This window comes from Barbatula barbatula, assembly GCF_947034865.1.
Source record: "Barbatula barbatula genome assembly, chromosome: 4".
In the NCBI taxonomy this organism is placed as follows: Eukaryota; Metazoa; Chordata; class Actinopteri; order Cypriniformes; family Nemacheilidae; genus Barbatula; species Barbatula barbatula.
In genome coordinates, this window is record NC_136768.1 from 6,797,376 (window position 1) to 6,812,045 (window position 14,670).

At 38.6% G+C, this 14,670-nt stretch overlaps 1 protein-coding gene across 1 annotated transcript in view; it reads left to right on the top strand.

Annotated features, from left to right (window-relative positions):
- exoc4 (exocyst complex component 4) overlaps positions 1 to 14,670 on the top strand; it is a gene marked incomplete at its 5' end in the record, with an annotated part of 88,344 nt that overhangs the window by 12,920 nt on the left and 60,754 nt on the right. The window contains 2 exons of the mRNA XM_079454384.1: positions 8,502 to 8,647; positions 9,620 to 9,708. Coding sequence (XP_079310510.1) covers positions 8,502 to 8,647; positions 9,620 to 9,708 — 235 coding nt within the window. The remainder of the gene's footprint in view (positions 1 to 8,501; positions 8,648 to 9,619; positions 9,709 to 14,670) is intronic.

Here is a 14,670-nt window from a genome sequence, read left to right on the forward strand (position 1 = left end):
TTTGTGTATAATTTAGAAACGTTTCGTTATTGTACAGAATACCATTTAAGGGGAATATAATGAAAAATGTAGTCAATGGAATATATCTGAAATTTGATAGTCTTCTGACTATAAACTTAGAATAATCACTTAGTTGTGAAAAATCACAGTGGTGTATTACAGGATTTGTGATGAAGCTGTTTTTGAAGGCTATTGCAGCACCAACTACATTCGACACTGTTTATGTAAAACAAAATAGTTTTGCTACATTACAAATATATTGCCTAAAATTGTAAAGAGGACAAAAAAAGGAGAGAAACAAAAATGTTGTTGTTGTTGACAAACACTGTCTGTCCAATCAGTCTTTTCAGCATTTTATCACACATGGATCAAACAGTGCATTAAATGGTTAGTTCACCCATAAACTTTCTTTATTTCGAATATATTTTGAAGAATGTTGGTAACCGAACAATGGCGGTATCCATTCACTTCTATTGTATGGACACAAAAAAGTCAAAGGCATCCACCGTTGTTTGCTTACTGACATTCTTCAAAATATCTTCTTTTGTGTTCTGCAGAAGAAAGATCGCATACAGGTTTATGATGACAAGAGGATGAGTAAGTGATGACAGAATTTTCATTTTTGGGTGAACTATCCCTTTAAGACATTGAATAATCTTAAATTATATTCCCATTATTCCATCTTTATCTAGCTTCATTTGAGCTCAATGCATTGCTTTTCCTGCCTCTCAATATCTGCATTAGATAGCATCTAGGAGTGCAGACACACTCACGAGTTGAGAGGGTAGCGTCTGTGCAGCTGGGGAACAAGTAAATGGGTTTGTCATCACTCCATCAAACAGGGTGAAAAGTCAAACTCTGACCTTGTACTTTCATTCTTTCATTTTGTTCTTGTCTTTTTTTCGTCTATCAATGCGGTCCGCAGAGAGCAGTAACACAAGAACAAGCTCTTTTCTGCCTGTTGCCAAGACCACGCTGAGCACCTTGCAGACCTTAAGTATGAATGGAGACCATCAAGACAAATGAAAATACTAGGTCATATTTCCATTGTGTTTATTTTCAACACCTAAAATTGAGTCCTATTGTTCTGAGTTGTAGCAGATGAATAATCAGATGGTCAAAACAACGTTTCAGGGATTCTTGGTCATTAACTAAAGTCTTAAACTGTGCTATAGGGTAAAGATTTTGTTAATAAAGGAACAATTGTTTCTACTGCAGTATCTCTGGCTCCGATGAAATTGATAATATTAAGTCTTCTGTGCATTTCCGTGCCAAGCGGGCTGGTTGCCAGGGGCTGCATGGTCTCCCGTGGTCATGGTGTGAGATAATGTAAGCTTGATTAGAATCCTCATTAAGAGAGAGGAGATGTTCTTTGTCATTCGTGTTTTTTTATCCTTCTTCTAAAGCCTGGTTCGATACTGGCGTTTTCTTGACTTCACCTGGGTGTGTTTGCAGTAAACATCATTATGCCTTTTTTCCTTCATCAGATATGTCGTCTTTTTTGTCTCATTTTTGTTTTCGTTTGGCATGAATGTACTTCTTGCCTATTTTCTTTTTCATTTTCTTTTCCTGCCTCAGTCTTCAGAATGTTCTTGGCTGGGCTCCCATGCAAGTTCAGTCTCGGGTGAGAATGAGGGTCCTGATGTGATCTAATGCACATCCTGATGTTCTTTATGTCACCTGCCAGGTTGTCTTTCTTTGGTGTAACCTCTTGTTCTCTTTTAAGTGTTACCTCTGTATCACTCTTTCTTTTTGTCTGTCTTAATACTGAACTTTTGCTCCCGAGTTACTCTGTTCCTGAGAGAATCACATTGACCTTTCCATTACACGGAGGACATGAAGGCTCTGGATAGACAGAACTGGGAGATGTTATAATATTTAGCTGACTTGTTGAACTGGAGCTCAGGTGAGGTAGCTGAACAAAAGTTTGTGAGTGTTTTATTTTTGGTCTTGGAAACGTAGTTTCTAAAGGAGCATTTTATTTATCCTCATGACATCCATTTTCTTTTCCATCTCTGTTCTTTTCAGAGGTTTTAGTAGTGTACGGAGTAAATAGATATTGATTTTCTCAAGTGGCCTTTGACTGTGTTTTTGTCACTGACGGATCAATCCCTGATGTGTCTTACATCGTTCTGCTTCTTTAAATTGGAAACACAAAAAAAATTCTTTTCTCAGCTTAGTATGCAACGATATCTTAAATAAGTCGTTTGTAGCTTGGTTCACCTATAAAAATATAAATGCTTTGTTTGTAAGAGCCTTCCAACCAGCCTGGCTCGTCCAATGGTCGAAGTTTGGGGCGGGGCTATCTGCCAGTTTGACCAAGTGGGAAATGTTTGAGGTAAATCGCTGCAAATTAGTTGTTACTAAAAGTTTTAATTCAACACGTACTCCTTGCCAAGTTCTAATTGGGATGCCCCAATACATACATTTTTCATCAAAGATCCATAAGACTTCCCATAAAACCATAAAAAAGACACAACTGGTTATGCTTGTTTCAATCATGCACTTCCCATAGACCGATCTTGGAATTATGGGTAAGAGAATGAAGGGAATGAGAAAGGAAATTACTAACTTTCCACTTTGACAACTTGTTTAGATTTAGTGGAAGCCACACAGCCTCGGTGTAATTGGATTATACAGCGCTAGTGAGGCGTTTCATACCCTGACAGTGATTGGTCTGGCAGCGGAGGGAGAACCAAAGTGCTTCTGTTTTATGTCTGCGCGAAAGACAGACACACAGCCTCTAAATGAGCTGTTGTGTACCGGCCTAAATGATCTATTGTAGCCGGCCACGACCCAGCGTATCACCAGTGGATTTGAAAGGCTTCCACCACAGGGTTAATGATCAGAGCAGTGAACAGTTCATTTCCATGTTTTAATGCCCAGCGGCGTTTTTTTACCCCAGTCTTAATGGTCCAGACACGCTGTTCTTTTGAAAAGCGTCTCTCTTATATTCGTTAGTTGCAACAGTAATTATGCATTCTTTTGTGATGCGTGTCTATGTAATAGCTGGGCCTGTAGCAGATCATACAGAGTATTGCTAACTTGAAGTCTTAATGAGGTGTTGCGAGCGTTGACCTCCATGTGCGGTACGCCATGTCTGCTTTGAACTGGAATATCAGGAGTAATGCTCATTGCAGGTTGAGGTGAAGCAATGGTTTTAAATCAATAGATGTCACAGTGTATTATTGATGAGGTCTGCTGGGGTTTTTAGAGGTTACTGGCGGTCTGGTGGGGAGGGTTGTTTGTCTGTCCTTCATTTTGAAAGCTCATCTATCGTAAACGTTTTGAGTCATTTCAATGTTTTCTGTTTTGTTTTGTTTATATACATGAATACAGTTAAAGGTTCAGTGTATGACATTTAGCGACATCTAGCGGTGAGGCTTTATCCGTGGTGTATATAGATAGAAATAACTTATTCTAAGGCATTAAAAACATAACGCTTCATTATGTTGTAACAATTCATTCAGAGAGTCATTCATTCATTCAGAGAGTCATTCATTCATTCATTCAGAGAGTCATTCATTCATTCAGAGAGTCATTCATTCATTCATTCAGAGAGTCATTCATTCATTCAGAGAGTCATTCATTCATTCATTCAGAGAGTCATTCATTCATTCATTCATTCATTCATTCATTCATTCAGAGAGTCATTCATTCATTCAGAGAGTCATTCATTCATTCATTCATTCAGAGAGTCATTCATTCATTCATTCAGAGAGTCATTCATTCATTCATTCATAGAGTCATTCATTCATAGAGTCATTCATTCATTCATTCATTCATTCATAGAGTCATTCATTCATTCAGAGAGTCATTCATTCATTCATAGAGTCATTCATTCATTCAAAGAGTCATTCATTCATTCAAAGAGTCATTCATTCATTCAAAGAGTCATTCATTCATTCAAAGAGTCATTCATTCATTCAAAGAGTCATTCAGTCATTCAATCATGGGAATTTACTTTGATTTCAAGAGAGCAAGGCGAGTGGAATTTTGTCATTTCCCTGTGCATTTTTATTAAAACTTCCATTTTTCTTTACAGTGAAATAGATATATCAAAACACATCATCCATCCTTACATCAATAACATCAGCCATCGTGGCCATGTATTACATCAGAGCATATTCTTTCCCTTACATTTTCTCACGTATTGTAGTTTTCTATGGAGAAGAAATTACTTAACCAGAATGGCACGATCCTCATTGCATAACACCTCTGGTGAGATTCGACTGTGAGATTGGTAGTCGAATCAGGCTCCTATCTAAGCATCGAATCTTCGGCTATTCAGGGTCACCCCTACTACATTTATGATGCTTTTACTTGTAGGTCTTGTAATGTTTGACAGCCCCTGTTCCCCGTCCACTAACATTTGAGACTGTTTTTTCAACCCCTTTAACCAATTTGTTTCTTTTATGCAAAAAAGTTATCCAGTTTATATGAACTCGTCTTCAATATAGAAATGATTCTAAAAAGAAGATTTTTCATGTCCACGACTGATGCAACATAAAATTACTGTACGTAATTAACAATACATGAAACTTTAGTAATAACCTAAACAGCGTAAATCTAATGTCAAATAGCCAAAGAATGCATACTTTAGGTCTGAAAAATACTTTAAGAATTTTTTATTCAAAACTTCAGAACAACTCACAAAATTCTTGTATTAATTCACCTCCTCCGCTCACCAATATAAGATGCTAAAAATACCCCCAAAACATCTTCCACGAGATGACTGTGGTGACATTCCGATTAATTTGTAGCCATAAGGAGGGTGAAATCTGATGAAATGACATGCCAGAATTTAGGCTGAAGACAACAAAGAGTTTAATCAGGTTTTTAATCAACATGTCATTTTCTCTTTCCACCGGAGGTGTCATATTAACGTATCACCTTGGCTGGACCCATCAGAGACGCTGCTTAATAAAAAGCATCAAATTTAGTATTACAGCTGTGATTTGCCAGGTATTGGGAATATGCTGTTGGTATCGGTGTGCTTCCGTTGTTTGCCTCTATTTGTATTTGTTTCAAATAATGAAAGTTTTTTTGTGTTTACAGTATTATGAAAAATGGTAATGTATCCATGGCATCTCATTCTTGGTATCATAGTGACCATCTCCTCCATCCTTATTATGATTTTTTTGCTGGTCAGGTCTTGCGTTTTTGATTGCAGCCTTGAAGTAAAATTCGACACAAATACAAGTTTGGCTCTTCCTGTCTGGTGTGCTAAAGTTCTGAAGGTCAGGTATTGCTGCAGAATTTCTTACAACACACTTTGTCATATCTTGGCGTCGCTCTCGGAAGAAGCTGTTGAAAAAGAGGAAAGAGCGTTTCTCTTCTAGTCTCAGGAGGGGCCTGACGAGAGGCAATGAGCCTTGTTTATTTCCCTTGTTTCTTAAAGCACACGGCAAACATCTATCATCAGCGAGCAGGTGCTCACCTGCACATCCTTCAGTGCTGTTTTTCTTCTTTAATTAGCATGATTTGCTGGCTAATAGAGGAGATGAGTGATGTTTTTTAGTGTTCATTAAATTAAAAACCCGTCCTTAAAGATAAGGGGCTGGTTGTGAAAAACCCAGGTTATTGCTGGCATGCTTCAAACGTTGACAAATTTGACTTTTGGCCAATTCCAATGTGACATAACAACACTCAGAGAATGTATGTTACCAATATACTGAGCCATTTGTTTATATTTAACTAAACACCTGTTGATAGAGTCTAAACATCAGGAAAATATATATTTATAACTTTGTATATAAAGTTTTCTGTTTAAAAGAAGGGAAATAAACACCAGTTTGTGACAAAAACGTTTTTGGGAGAGGACAAGCTGTAGGATTTTTGAGAATTAAAATGCAAAAAAACCTGAAGCAATTCTACCCAACAAATGGAATGGGATGCCTCTTTAAAGAACATCAAATAATTGCTTTATTTACATTTTAATGTACCCATTTTTGAGGAATATGTACCGTTACGGATGTGACAATCCTGAAATAGGCACTTAGCTGACTATGAAAAATCATGCACTACAAATAAAACAAATGCTTTAAAAAGTTGGAGAGACCTCACTTGGGTATCGAAAGACCAAATGTTAATATCTCTGCTGTTAGTATAGTATAAACATTTAGTATTGTTTTCATTGTAAGGTTTACATTTTCACAGAATTGCCCTTTTGCTCAGGGGAAAAGAGCGCTAAAATAGTGACGAAGACTGCACTAGGCCCAAAACAGTTTTATGGTTGAATTTCTTTGCTTAACTTTGTAGCATTGATCTGTAAAGAAACAGAACTGTGGTAATGGTAGTGGGATGCACTGGCTAAGACGCATACATTCATGAACATCACAAATCCAGCCCGTATACACAGTGTTTATTATCTGGTGTGAAGAGCTATTTGCTGTTTCTCACAAGCTCTTGTTTCCCAAGCCCATTTTCAGTCTAGTCTTTACTTTGGAGAGGCCATGAATATTGATTTTTTTCTTCCTCTTCTGTCAAAGTGTGTCTTTAAGGCCTCTGATAGGGAAAGGGCTTGTGCAATGAACGTACGGAAATGGAATCATCTAGAGAGTCTGTCACAGCTGCTTTTTCATGGTTTTGTCCTTTTCCTCAAAGAAAGGAAATGTTTTAACACAGTAAAGCCTTTCATGCCAAGTTGCATCTCGCTTAAAGCACTACTACATATAAAAAGATAATTATTGGTCCAAAATCCAGACAACCACATACAGTGTATATCGGTTATCTAAGGTTGCTTGCACAAAACAACTTCCCAGTTTAGCACGTCAGGAGTTCTTTTTTCTTTTCATGAAGACACTGAAATTTCCTGCCATGTGGTGTCACAATAAGACTTCATAGTAATGTAAAACAGGTTTATTGTTAGTGTATGTCCATCCATGGGCGGCATAAATCATAAGTGGGCCGCTCCTTTGTCTCTTTTGACGCGGTGCTTTTAGATGTTTCTGCTGGAGCGCAGCAGTTTGTTCTTTGCCAGACTCATTTTACAGTTCTTTGTAATGCCGACGAAGCTGTTTCTCTTTCCACCTACTTGTTCTCTGTTAAGAATGGACAAAGCAGTGCTCCTGCCCACGCTGGGTCTGTGTTGTTACAAAAAAAATAAAGGCTGTTCTAATAAGCTGCATTATAATGAGATGAAGGCACCTCTGATGAGGTTTGGTGAGGTGACCTTCTTCCTGCTTGCGCTGGTGCTTTAATGGCTTCCGTCTTCAACTTTTCTTCCTCTATAAATGTTGTTTTTCTTCCTAAATGTTTGCAAGCACTTGTTTATGCGGTATTTTCCAAACCTTTCCACATAAGAGCATCGGCACTTTTAATATCAACAGCAGAGTTTTTTTAAGTTTAGAATAAAAAGATCGGTTTCATATTTTTGTATTGAGTTCAATGTAGTTCAAATACAATTTTAACAAACACGATGCTCAAAACCTTTTGAGTATTACAAAACCTGTGAGTCATTTTTCAATTAAAAGTAAGTAATGGGGTCATATACAGGATTTAAAAGACACGAGGCTGTCTGAACTGTTTACTCCGTGTAATCCCCTCCATTTCATATTTCTCTTCCTTTGTTTACTGTTTTCACCATGTCTTTCTCTTTCTTGCTCCCTTCATCATCCCCAGTTCTTAATTGCCTTATAATGTTCCTCACTCCGAGGTCACTGAAGGGGGTCCAGACTCCTTCATCAGGCAGACGTTGGCATTTAATTAAGTCGGGGGTCTACATACGATACCCGCTCATCTGATCACTGGATCTGATGGGCATTAGTAATTAATAATCTGACAGGAATGTAACAGGCTGGTGGGATTGGGCTCGTCTCTGGGCTGAGGAATGAATGTAAGCGAGGCTTACCCTCCTCTCTCCGTCGATTCCCTACTTATCTCCTTTTAATTATGCCATTATCGGTCGGATGTATTTCTATCTGTCCTTTCCTACTTCCATCTCTGCGCTGTACTGTTTCGCGGCTGAGATTTCGAAAGCAAATTGCTCTGCTAAATTATGGAACGCTCGGAAAATGTGTGGCTAATTTGTGAAAAAGTTAGCGCAAACTTCCTGTTCTGTCCCTTTGCAGCTGTTTGAGAAGCCCCTTAATGGTTATGGATGGTGTTGAATGGGATATTCATGAGCTCGGATGTGCTGTTTTAATCAAAGTTAATAGGATTTCGCTGGCGGACACGGCAAGCGTTTGAAGTTACACCGAGAGGTTGGAAATATGGGCCCGAGACAGACCTAGAAACAGATTAGTTTCGACTGACTTATGCTGTTCAAACATTTTAGACCAGATTACTTTTGTTTATAAAGTGCAGGGCTGCGAGGAAAAGTGCCGGCGAACCTCAGATGCACAAATGAACTGATTATCACGGCATGTGTAGTGGAACAGTTCTGCCAAGTAAGAAGCTTCAAAACTGGCCCGCGCGTGGTTCGGGATTTCATTTAGCGCATGAGTTGAACGAACAATGCAATGTTGTGTCAGTCAGAACCTGTGGATTTGCTTTCTCAGGTGCTGCTAATGGACTACCTGGATGTCAAAAACACCCGTAGCGCTGCCGAACCATCTGCCCAGCGGTCCTACGCCAGCACTAGTGGAGACTTTGGTGCGTTTTTCGCCAAGAAGAAACCTGTCCGACCCAAACAGTCCTTGTTCAAGTAAGTGTGTTCGTGCAGGTTTATTGCATGTCACATTAAGGCTAAAATACACTACAAGATGTTTGCTCAGATTTTGCCCAGAATTTCAGTCTGGACTTGTTGCAGAAAGTCTGTTCCAGTCTGCAGATTTGTTCAGTTAGTGTTACGATCTGAAACTTTAAAAAAAGTCTGCAAGTGTATGATGTTTTTTTATGTTCAGATTTTGTAGTGTATGCCAGCCATTAGCAGCACAAATCACAACTTGTACTTGACAACGTAGACTCTAATATCTCTATTAACAGAAGGCAAAATAAATTATATTGTAGATAAATAAATATCGCCGCTGTCCTTCTGAAACCTCGTGTCTCCATATTTTGTCATTTTTATGTTTTGCAATGAATCATTGTTATAAGTCATCCTTTATGTCTGTCTCTGGGTTTTGCAAATATCTAACCAATATGTATTTAAAAGTGCTTTTCAACCTTGACAACACTGTACTTCTTAAATGATTGCATACTGTGTTTTTTTCCATTTCCTGAAAAACAGAAAAGTTGGACATAAAAGGTTTTAGAAGGACAGCAACGATGGGTATATAAGAATAAAATTGTATATAATGACCTTCAAGGATATATGGATATAATAATTGATTAAAATCTACAGAAATAATTAAGTAATAAAGTTCACCAAAGCTATGAAGTTAGAAATGAAAATAAAAAAATAACAAATTTGATTGCCATGACTAAATTATTATTATCAGTGTAAACACTAATTTTATTATTACATAGTTCTTTATAATATATATATATATAATATACATTCGCGACCTTCTTAGTTTTGTTCAAAAAGGCGAACTGATCTGGTTTTTTACATGCACAGACAGTGGTGTCAAGGTTAAGTGGTCTGATCAAGTAATCCTTACACTTGTGTTTACCTCCATTAAAAATTAACTCAAATATGAGCCCCCTTGACCTTTGACCCTCCTTTCTTTCACAGGTTTGAGTCTTCCTCCCACGCCATCAGCATGAGCGCTTACCTGCGAGAGCAGCGCCGGGAACTTTACAGCAAGAGCGGAGAGCTGCAAGGTGAGCGAGGATTCAGCGGAGGAGTTAAACGAAGAAGCTAGAGAGAAATGTGAGGGAGGAGTGCAGGGGACGGCAGGTGCAGGGTGAATAGGACAGAAGACAAGAATATCGCGATGGTAGAGACCAAGCCCCGAAGCCATACGGGCTGAAGAGTCGCTTAGCTATGTATCATTCACCTGTTAGAGCTTTTCTTTCTCGGTCACTTCGACACTCACACACACCCCGCAGAAGTGAGACGGGCATCTCTTACTCGCTTTCTCTCTCCGTGCCTCTTCAGAATGACCTTGCAGTTTCAATCAGTGGTGCTTGACAGTTGTGTGCGCCTCCTTGTTTTTCTTTTCCTGTTTTTTTCCTCAAGCAGTTCCTGTGAGACACACAGTCTGTGAAATGATCGAGAGGGAGCACAAGGTGTTAAGAACAGACGATTGAAGGACACATAGAGGGAGAGCGAGGTGAGAGGCAGATGCTTCTCAGTGTTGAGAGTTACATACAGGTTGTTTTTTCGAGAGGGAAGTTTTATACTTCAATATAAACCCGAACTTAGAAAAAAGATTATAAAAACATTAAATACAAGTATTTTTGGATAAAGGATTTTGTGTCTCTGTACACGAACTCGCCCGAAAATGAAATAATGAAAATATAACATTTCAATTTATGTTTCGCAGTAATGAAAAGCAGTTTCGGTATTTAAATCTCTTTCCGAGATGTGGTGACTTTGCACCAACTAAAATGTCTTTCACACATTGCTGCAGTCCCTTCCTGTGCTGTTTCATTCGATAGTGCCAATCCGTCAAGTTCCGGACAGACAGGCAAAAGCGTTCAGATTAACTTGAGATAAGTGCGTAAATGGGCTTAGACTCTCACCGGTCGTCTTTCAGATACTTCGGAAGTGAAAAAAAAAAATGGTTCATTGGTTGAGCACATCGCACGACCAAATAGGAGATGAGATTTCTACTCTTCATTTGTGCCATCACAATACGGCCGCTCGGGCCCGTGTCTGCCGGCTGAAAGGACGGAAGGAGATTGAAGGGACGGAATCATTTAACAGACAAAATAAGTCGAATCGGCGGATGAAGGGAGGGTTGAAATCCATTGTTTTCATTACACGGGCAGGGGCATTTCTTATGGAAAAATATGACAATACGGATTGAAATGTTTCTCCATTTATTTGTATTTTTTAATTAAGTTTGCAGACCAAAACGAAAGAACCGCTGGAGACGTCTGAGCTGACTAAGGCATTAAGCTTTAAATAAGCAACAGGTCTTGCAGCGAAAATAATGACTTCTCAGCACACCTTCAGCGCTGCAGTTTAATGCCACTGACTGAAATAATATGTCAAATGCACACAGCCATTTAGTATAATGTCCAATCTGTTTGACATAAGCGAATCACAGCGAGGCTGAACCGTACAGATGTTTAGACATCTGTGCCTTTCCAGTGCAATGCATTTGTCAGTGTGTGCAAAGTGTAATTGTCAGTATGGTAGAAAATGCATAAAACGATAACAAATATTATACACAATATGTGTGACTGCGTGTGCAATGTCACGTGAAACGTGTCTTAGCCCGAGTGTTTGTGCAGTCATTCTAAAACCACATAACAGGTACATGTGAAGGCGGGACTCGAACCTGCATCATCTGTTTGAGCACCAAGGCTCAATTTGACTAAAGCCCATATAGCCGTGGAAAAAGTCAAGCGAACGTTTCAAGATGTAATGAGCATTTCTAAATGTTTTGTGGCCAGTCCAGTCCTCAACAACATCAAACCTCAGGACATAAAGTCATCCAACAGCAATGTGAAAGACTGACAGCATTATAAGACGCATGGAAAAATCAAGGTTATCACATTAGACATACTTTTTGAACTTTTCCTAAATACATGTACAAATTTCACATCGCATCGCTTCAAAGTGAATTTTTTCTTTGCGGTATTTAAGATCTGAAGAAATACAGAGCATCTTTTCTGTTGTTTTGACCTGTTTCTTCAGTTTTCATTTTCTGCAAGTACATTTAAATTAAAACTTTTGATTTGGGAGAAATATTGTTATACATTTTTATTGTATTTTAACTGAACACATACAAAGCCTTTGTTTGCTTGATTTGATTTTTTTTACGTGTTTTACTTACATTTTTACTTTTGGGACCACACTGCAGTGTGTTGGAAACAATTTCAACACAGCCAGGCGACCTGTATAACCTTCATATTCTCTCCCGGGCTGAACTGATGTTTCAATAATCCCATTGCCGGGTAGACACAGGATTCTTTGTGACTGTTGCAAATACTGTATTAGATATTGCTTTTGGTTTCTGTATATGAAATATTCAGGAATTACAATACAATGCGATTATTTTCAGTTCCTAGGGTTAGAAGTTCCTCATACCATTATATATGTCCCATTTAAACTGTATATCCAATGCATGTTGGCCAGGGATTATCATAAAGCAGGGAGATTTTTTTCTCTTTTCTCTGATGTTACATACTGGTATACAAATTGAGTTTTCACATCCGGCTTTACAGCGGCAGGATGAGGGAAGGTCCTGTTTATGCATGATGCTGGTATTCCCGAGGGAGAGAGAGGGATGGCATTGAGTGGCGGGGCTGTGGGTGGAGGAGAGCTGTTGTCCGTCTCTCTGAAGCACAATAGGGGTAGGATAGGTGCAAATGGAAAAATCCCTCACTACTGGAGAGAGAAGGTGTGTATGTGGGTGTGTGTGAAAGCGTTTGTGAGTATATGTTAGATTTCTCACGCTAATGAAAGTTGCAGTGTTTGCGGATTGTGTCAGACTCGGCCTTTCTAGATCAAATACTACATTCTCTTTAACACGGCAAACTATTCAATGTGACCGCGATGTTGAACTAGGATCCGTTTTTGTCTCTCTTATCCTAATTCTGCCGTACATATTTGACATTGCCGAGATATTTTACACAGCATTTTCAATATATTCAAGGTTAGCAAGTCTTTTTCAAAAAACACAAGTGATTTGGCCTTTGCGCTGTTCAAGGGTAACAAACTTCATTGGATCTGAACTTGCTATTATCATACATTATCGTTTGTTCATTCGCTTGCTTGTTCGGTCGCTCCTTAGTCAGATTTTTCAAAATCTGCCTATCTGTCCCTTTCTTTATGTTTTTATTGGCTTTTCTGCTTAAATTTTAAGTTTGTTCGCTAGTTTGTTTCGGTAGGTAGTTAGTTTGTTCGTTCATTCGCTTGTTTGTTCATTCATTAGTCGTTCCTCAGTTTGATTTTTCCAATCTGTCTTTCTTTTCATTCTGTTTTTCTTTGTCTTTCTGTTTATATTTTTCAGTCATTCGTTATTTAGTTCGGTAGTGTGGTATTTAGTTTGTTGTTTAGTTCATTCGTTCGTTCGTTCTGTCGTTATTTAGTTTGTTCGTTCATTCGTTCCTCATTTTGATGTTTCAAATCTATCTTTCTTTTATTTATTTTTTATTTCTAGTATGTTCCGTAGGTTGTTAGTTTGTCTGCTTGGCCGCTAGTTTATTCGTTTGTTTCGTCGTTTTTTAAGTCTGTTCAATAATTTTCTATTCTTATTTTTGTTTCTTTGTTTTTATCTGTCTTTCTTTCAAAAATTGTCCTCCGTGTATCGTCAAAGCATTTGCAGCTGGGCTGTTGACAAGTAGTGCAAATGTTTGCACTACATACATCTTACTTTTTTCGTATAAAGTGAAATGAATAGAAATAGTATAATATCGAGGACAAAAAAAAAGCAAAATATAAATATATTGTAAACAAACAATAACCCTTAAAATTGTATTAACCATGCATTTATGTAAGTAGATAATCTCCATCTGTTGGACACGTCTCTTTCTCTTCTTCCTCTTGACCTTTTGTTTTTGTACATGTTGATTGGTGACATCCTCTGTATTCAGCATTGACATTTCTTAGCTTCTGTTTTAGAGCACCGGAGACGGTACGCAATCAGACATTCCTTCTCACAGTCACAGAGAGAGAGAGAGAAATGATGAGAGAGAGACAGACGCTGCAGGGAGCATTGTTAGGTGTGATTGTTGAAGAGGGACTTCACTGTTTGACACACAATCAAAGCACATATGATAGACAGCGACCAGAGAAACTGGAATGACAAGGAAAGGTCAGGCGTCTGTTTTGAAACAAGACATCCAGACAAACTTGAAAATACACCAGGATTTTGCTATGATTACTTTTGTTTCTTTACACATGCTTAAGGGGGCACTTACTACTATAATTGTTTGTTAATAATGCGATGAACGATATGGCAGTCATGGTTGGGTTTTACTGACACCCAGTGGTGTGGATGGTACATTACGCAATGGTTTTCAATCAATGCCATTTTTTAAACGACAATGATTCATTTCTTCTGTGACCGATATATGTTCCGTTAACAGGATGGGTCGCTGTATTTGTCCGATCATGTGATGTTAGTCACGATCAGTGTCATGTACATTAAAGCAACCACATAGCTTCAATTCAGATTTCACTGAACATCACAAGCAGAAATAAATGTCCCGGTTCTCTTTGCTGTGTGTGTGTGTGTGTGTGTGTGTGTGCGTGTACATTGTGCTCGATGATCTGTGTGTTAAATGAGGCTTGATGGAGCCCAGAGACTCAGAGAAGATGACACTCTGCCACATGAGAGCGAAGCTCTTTAAATGCCTCTTAAGAAGAGATTGCACGTGCATGCGCCCATATGTTTACGTTTGCTGAGAGAATAAGTGCAGAAAGTCATAAGATGTGTGCCTCGATACAACGTGTGCCTTGATCAGTTCTTATACAGCCGAATTATCTTGATCAACGGATAGCTGCAGTCCTGATAGCCACAGATGCCGAAACATCACGGCCCCACCTGAAACAAAAGAGAGAGGAAGCGATGGAGAGATGAGCAATTAAATTGCTTCTTAACGGTGTTTGGTTTTTTTCTTTTCTTGTTCCATTTCGTGCGCTCCCTCCGCTCCTTATCCGCCACT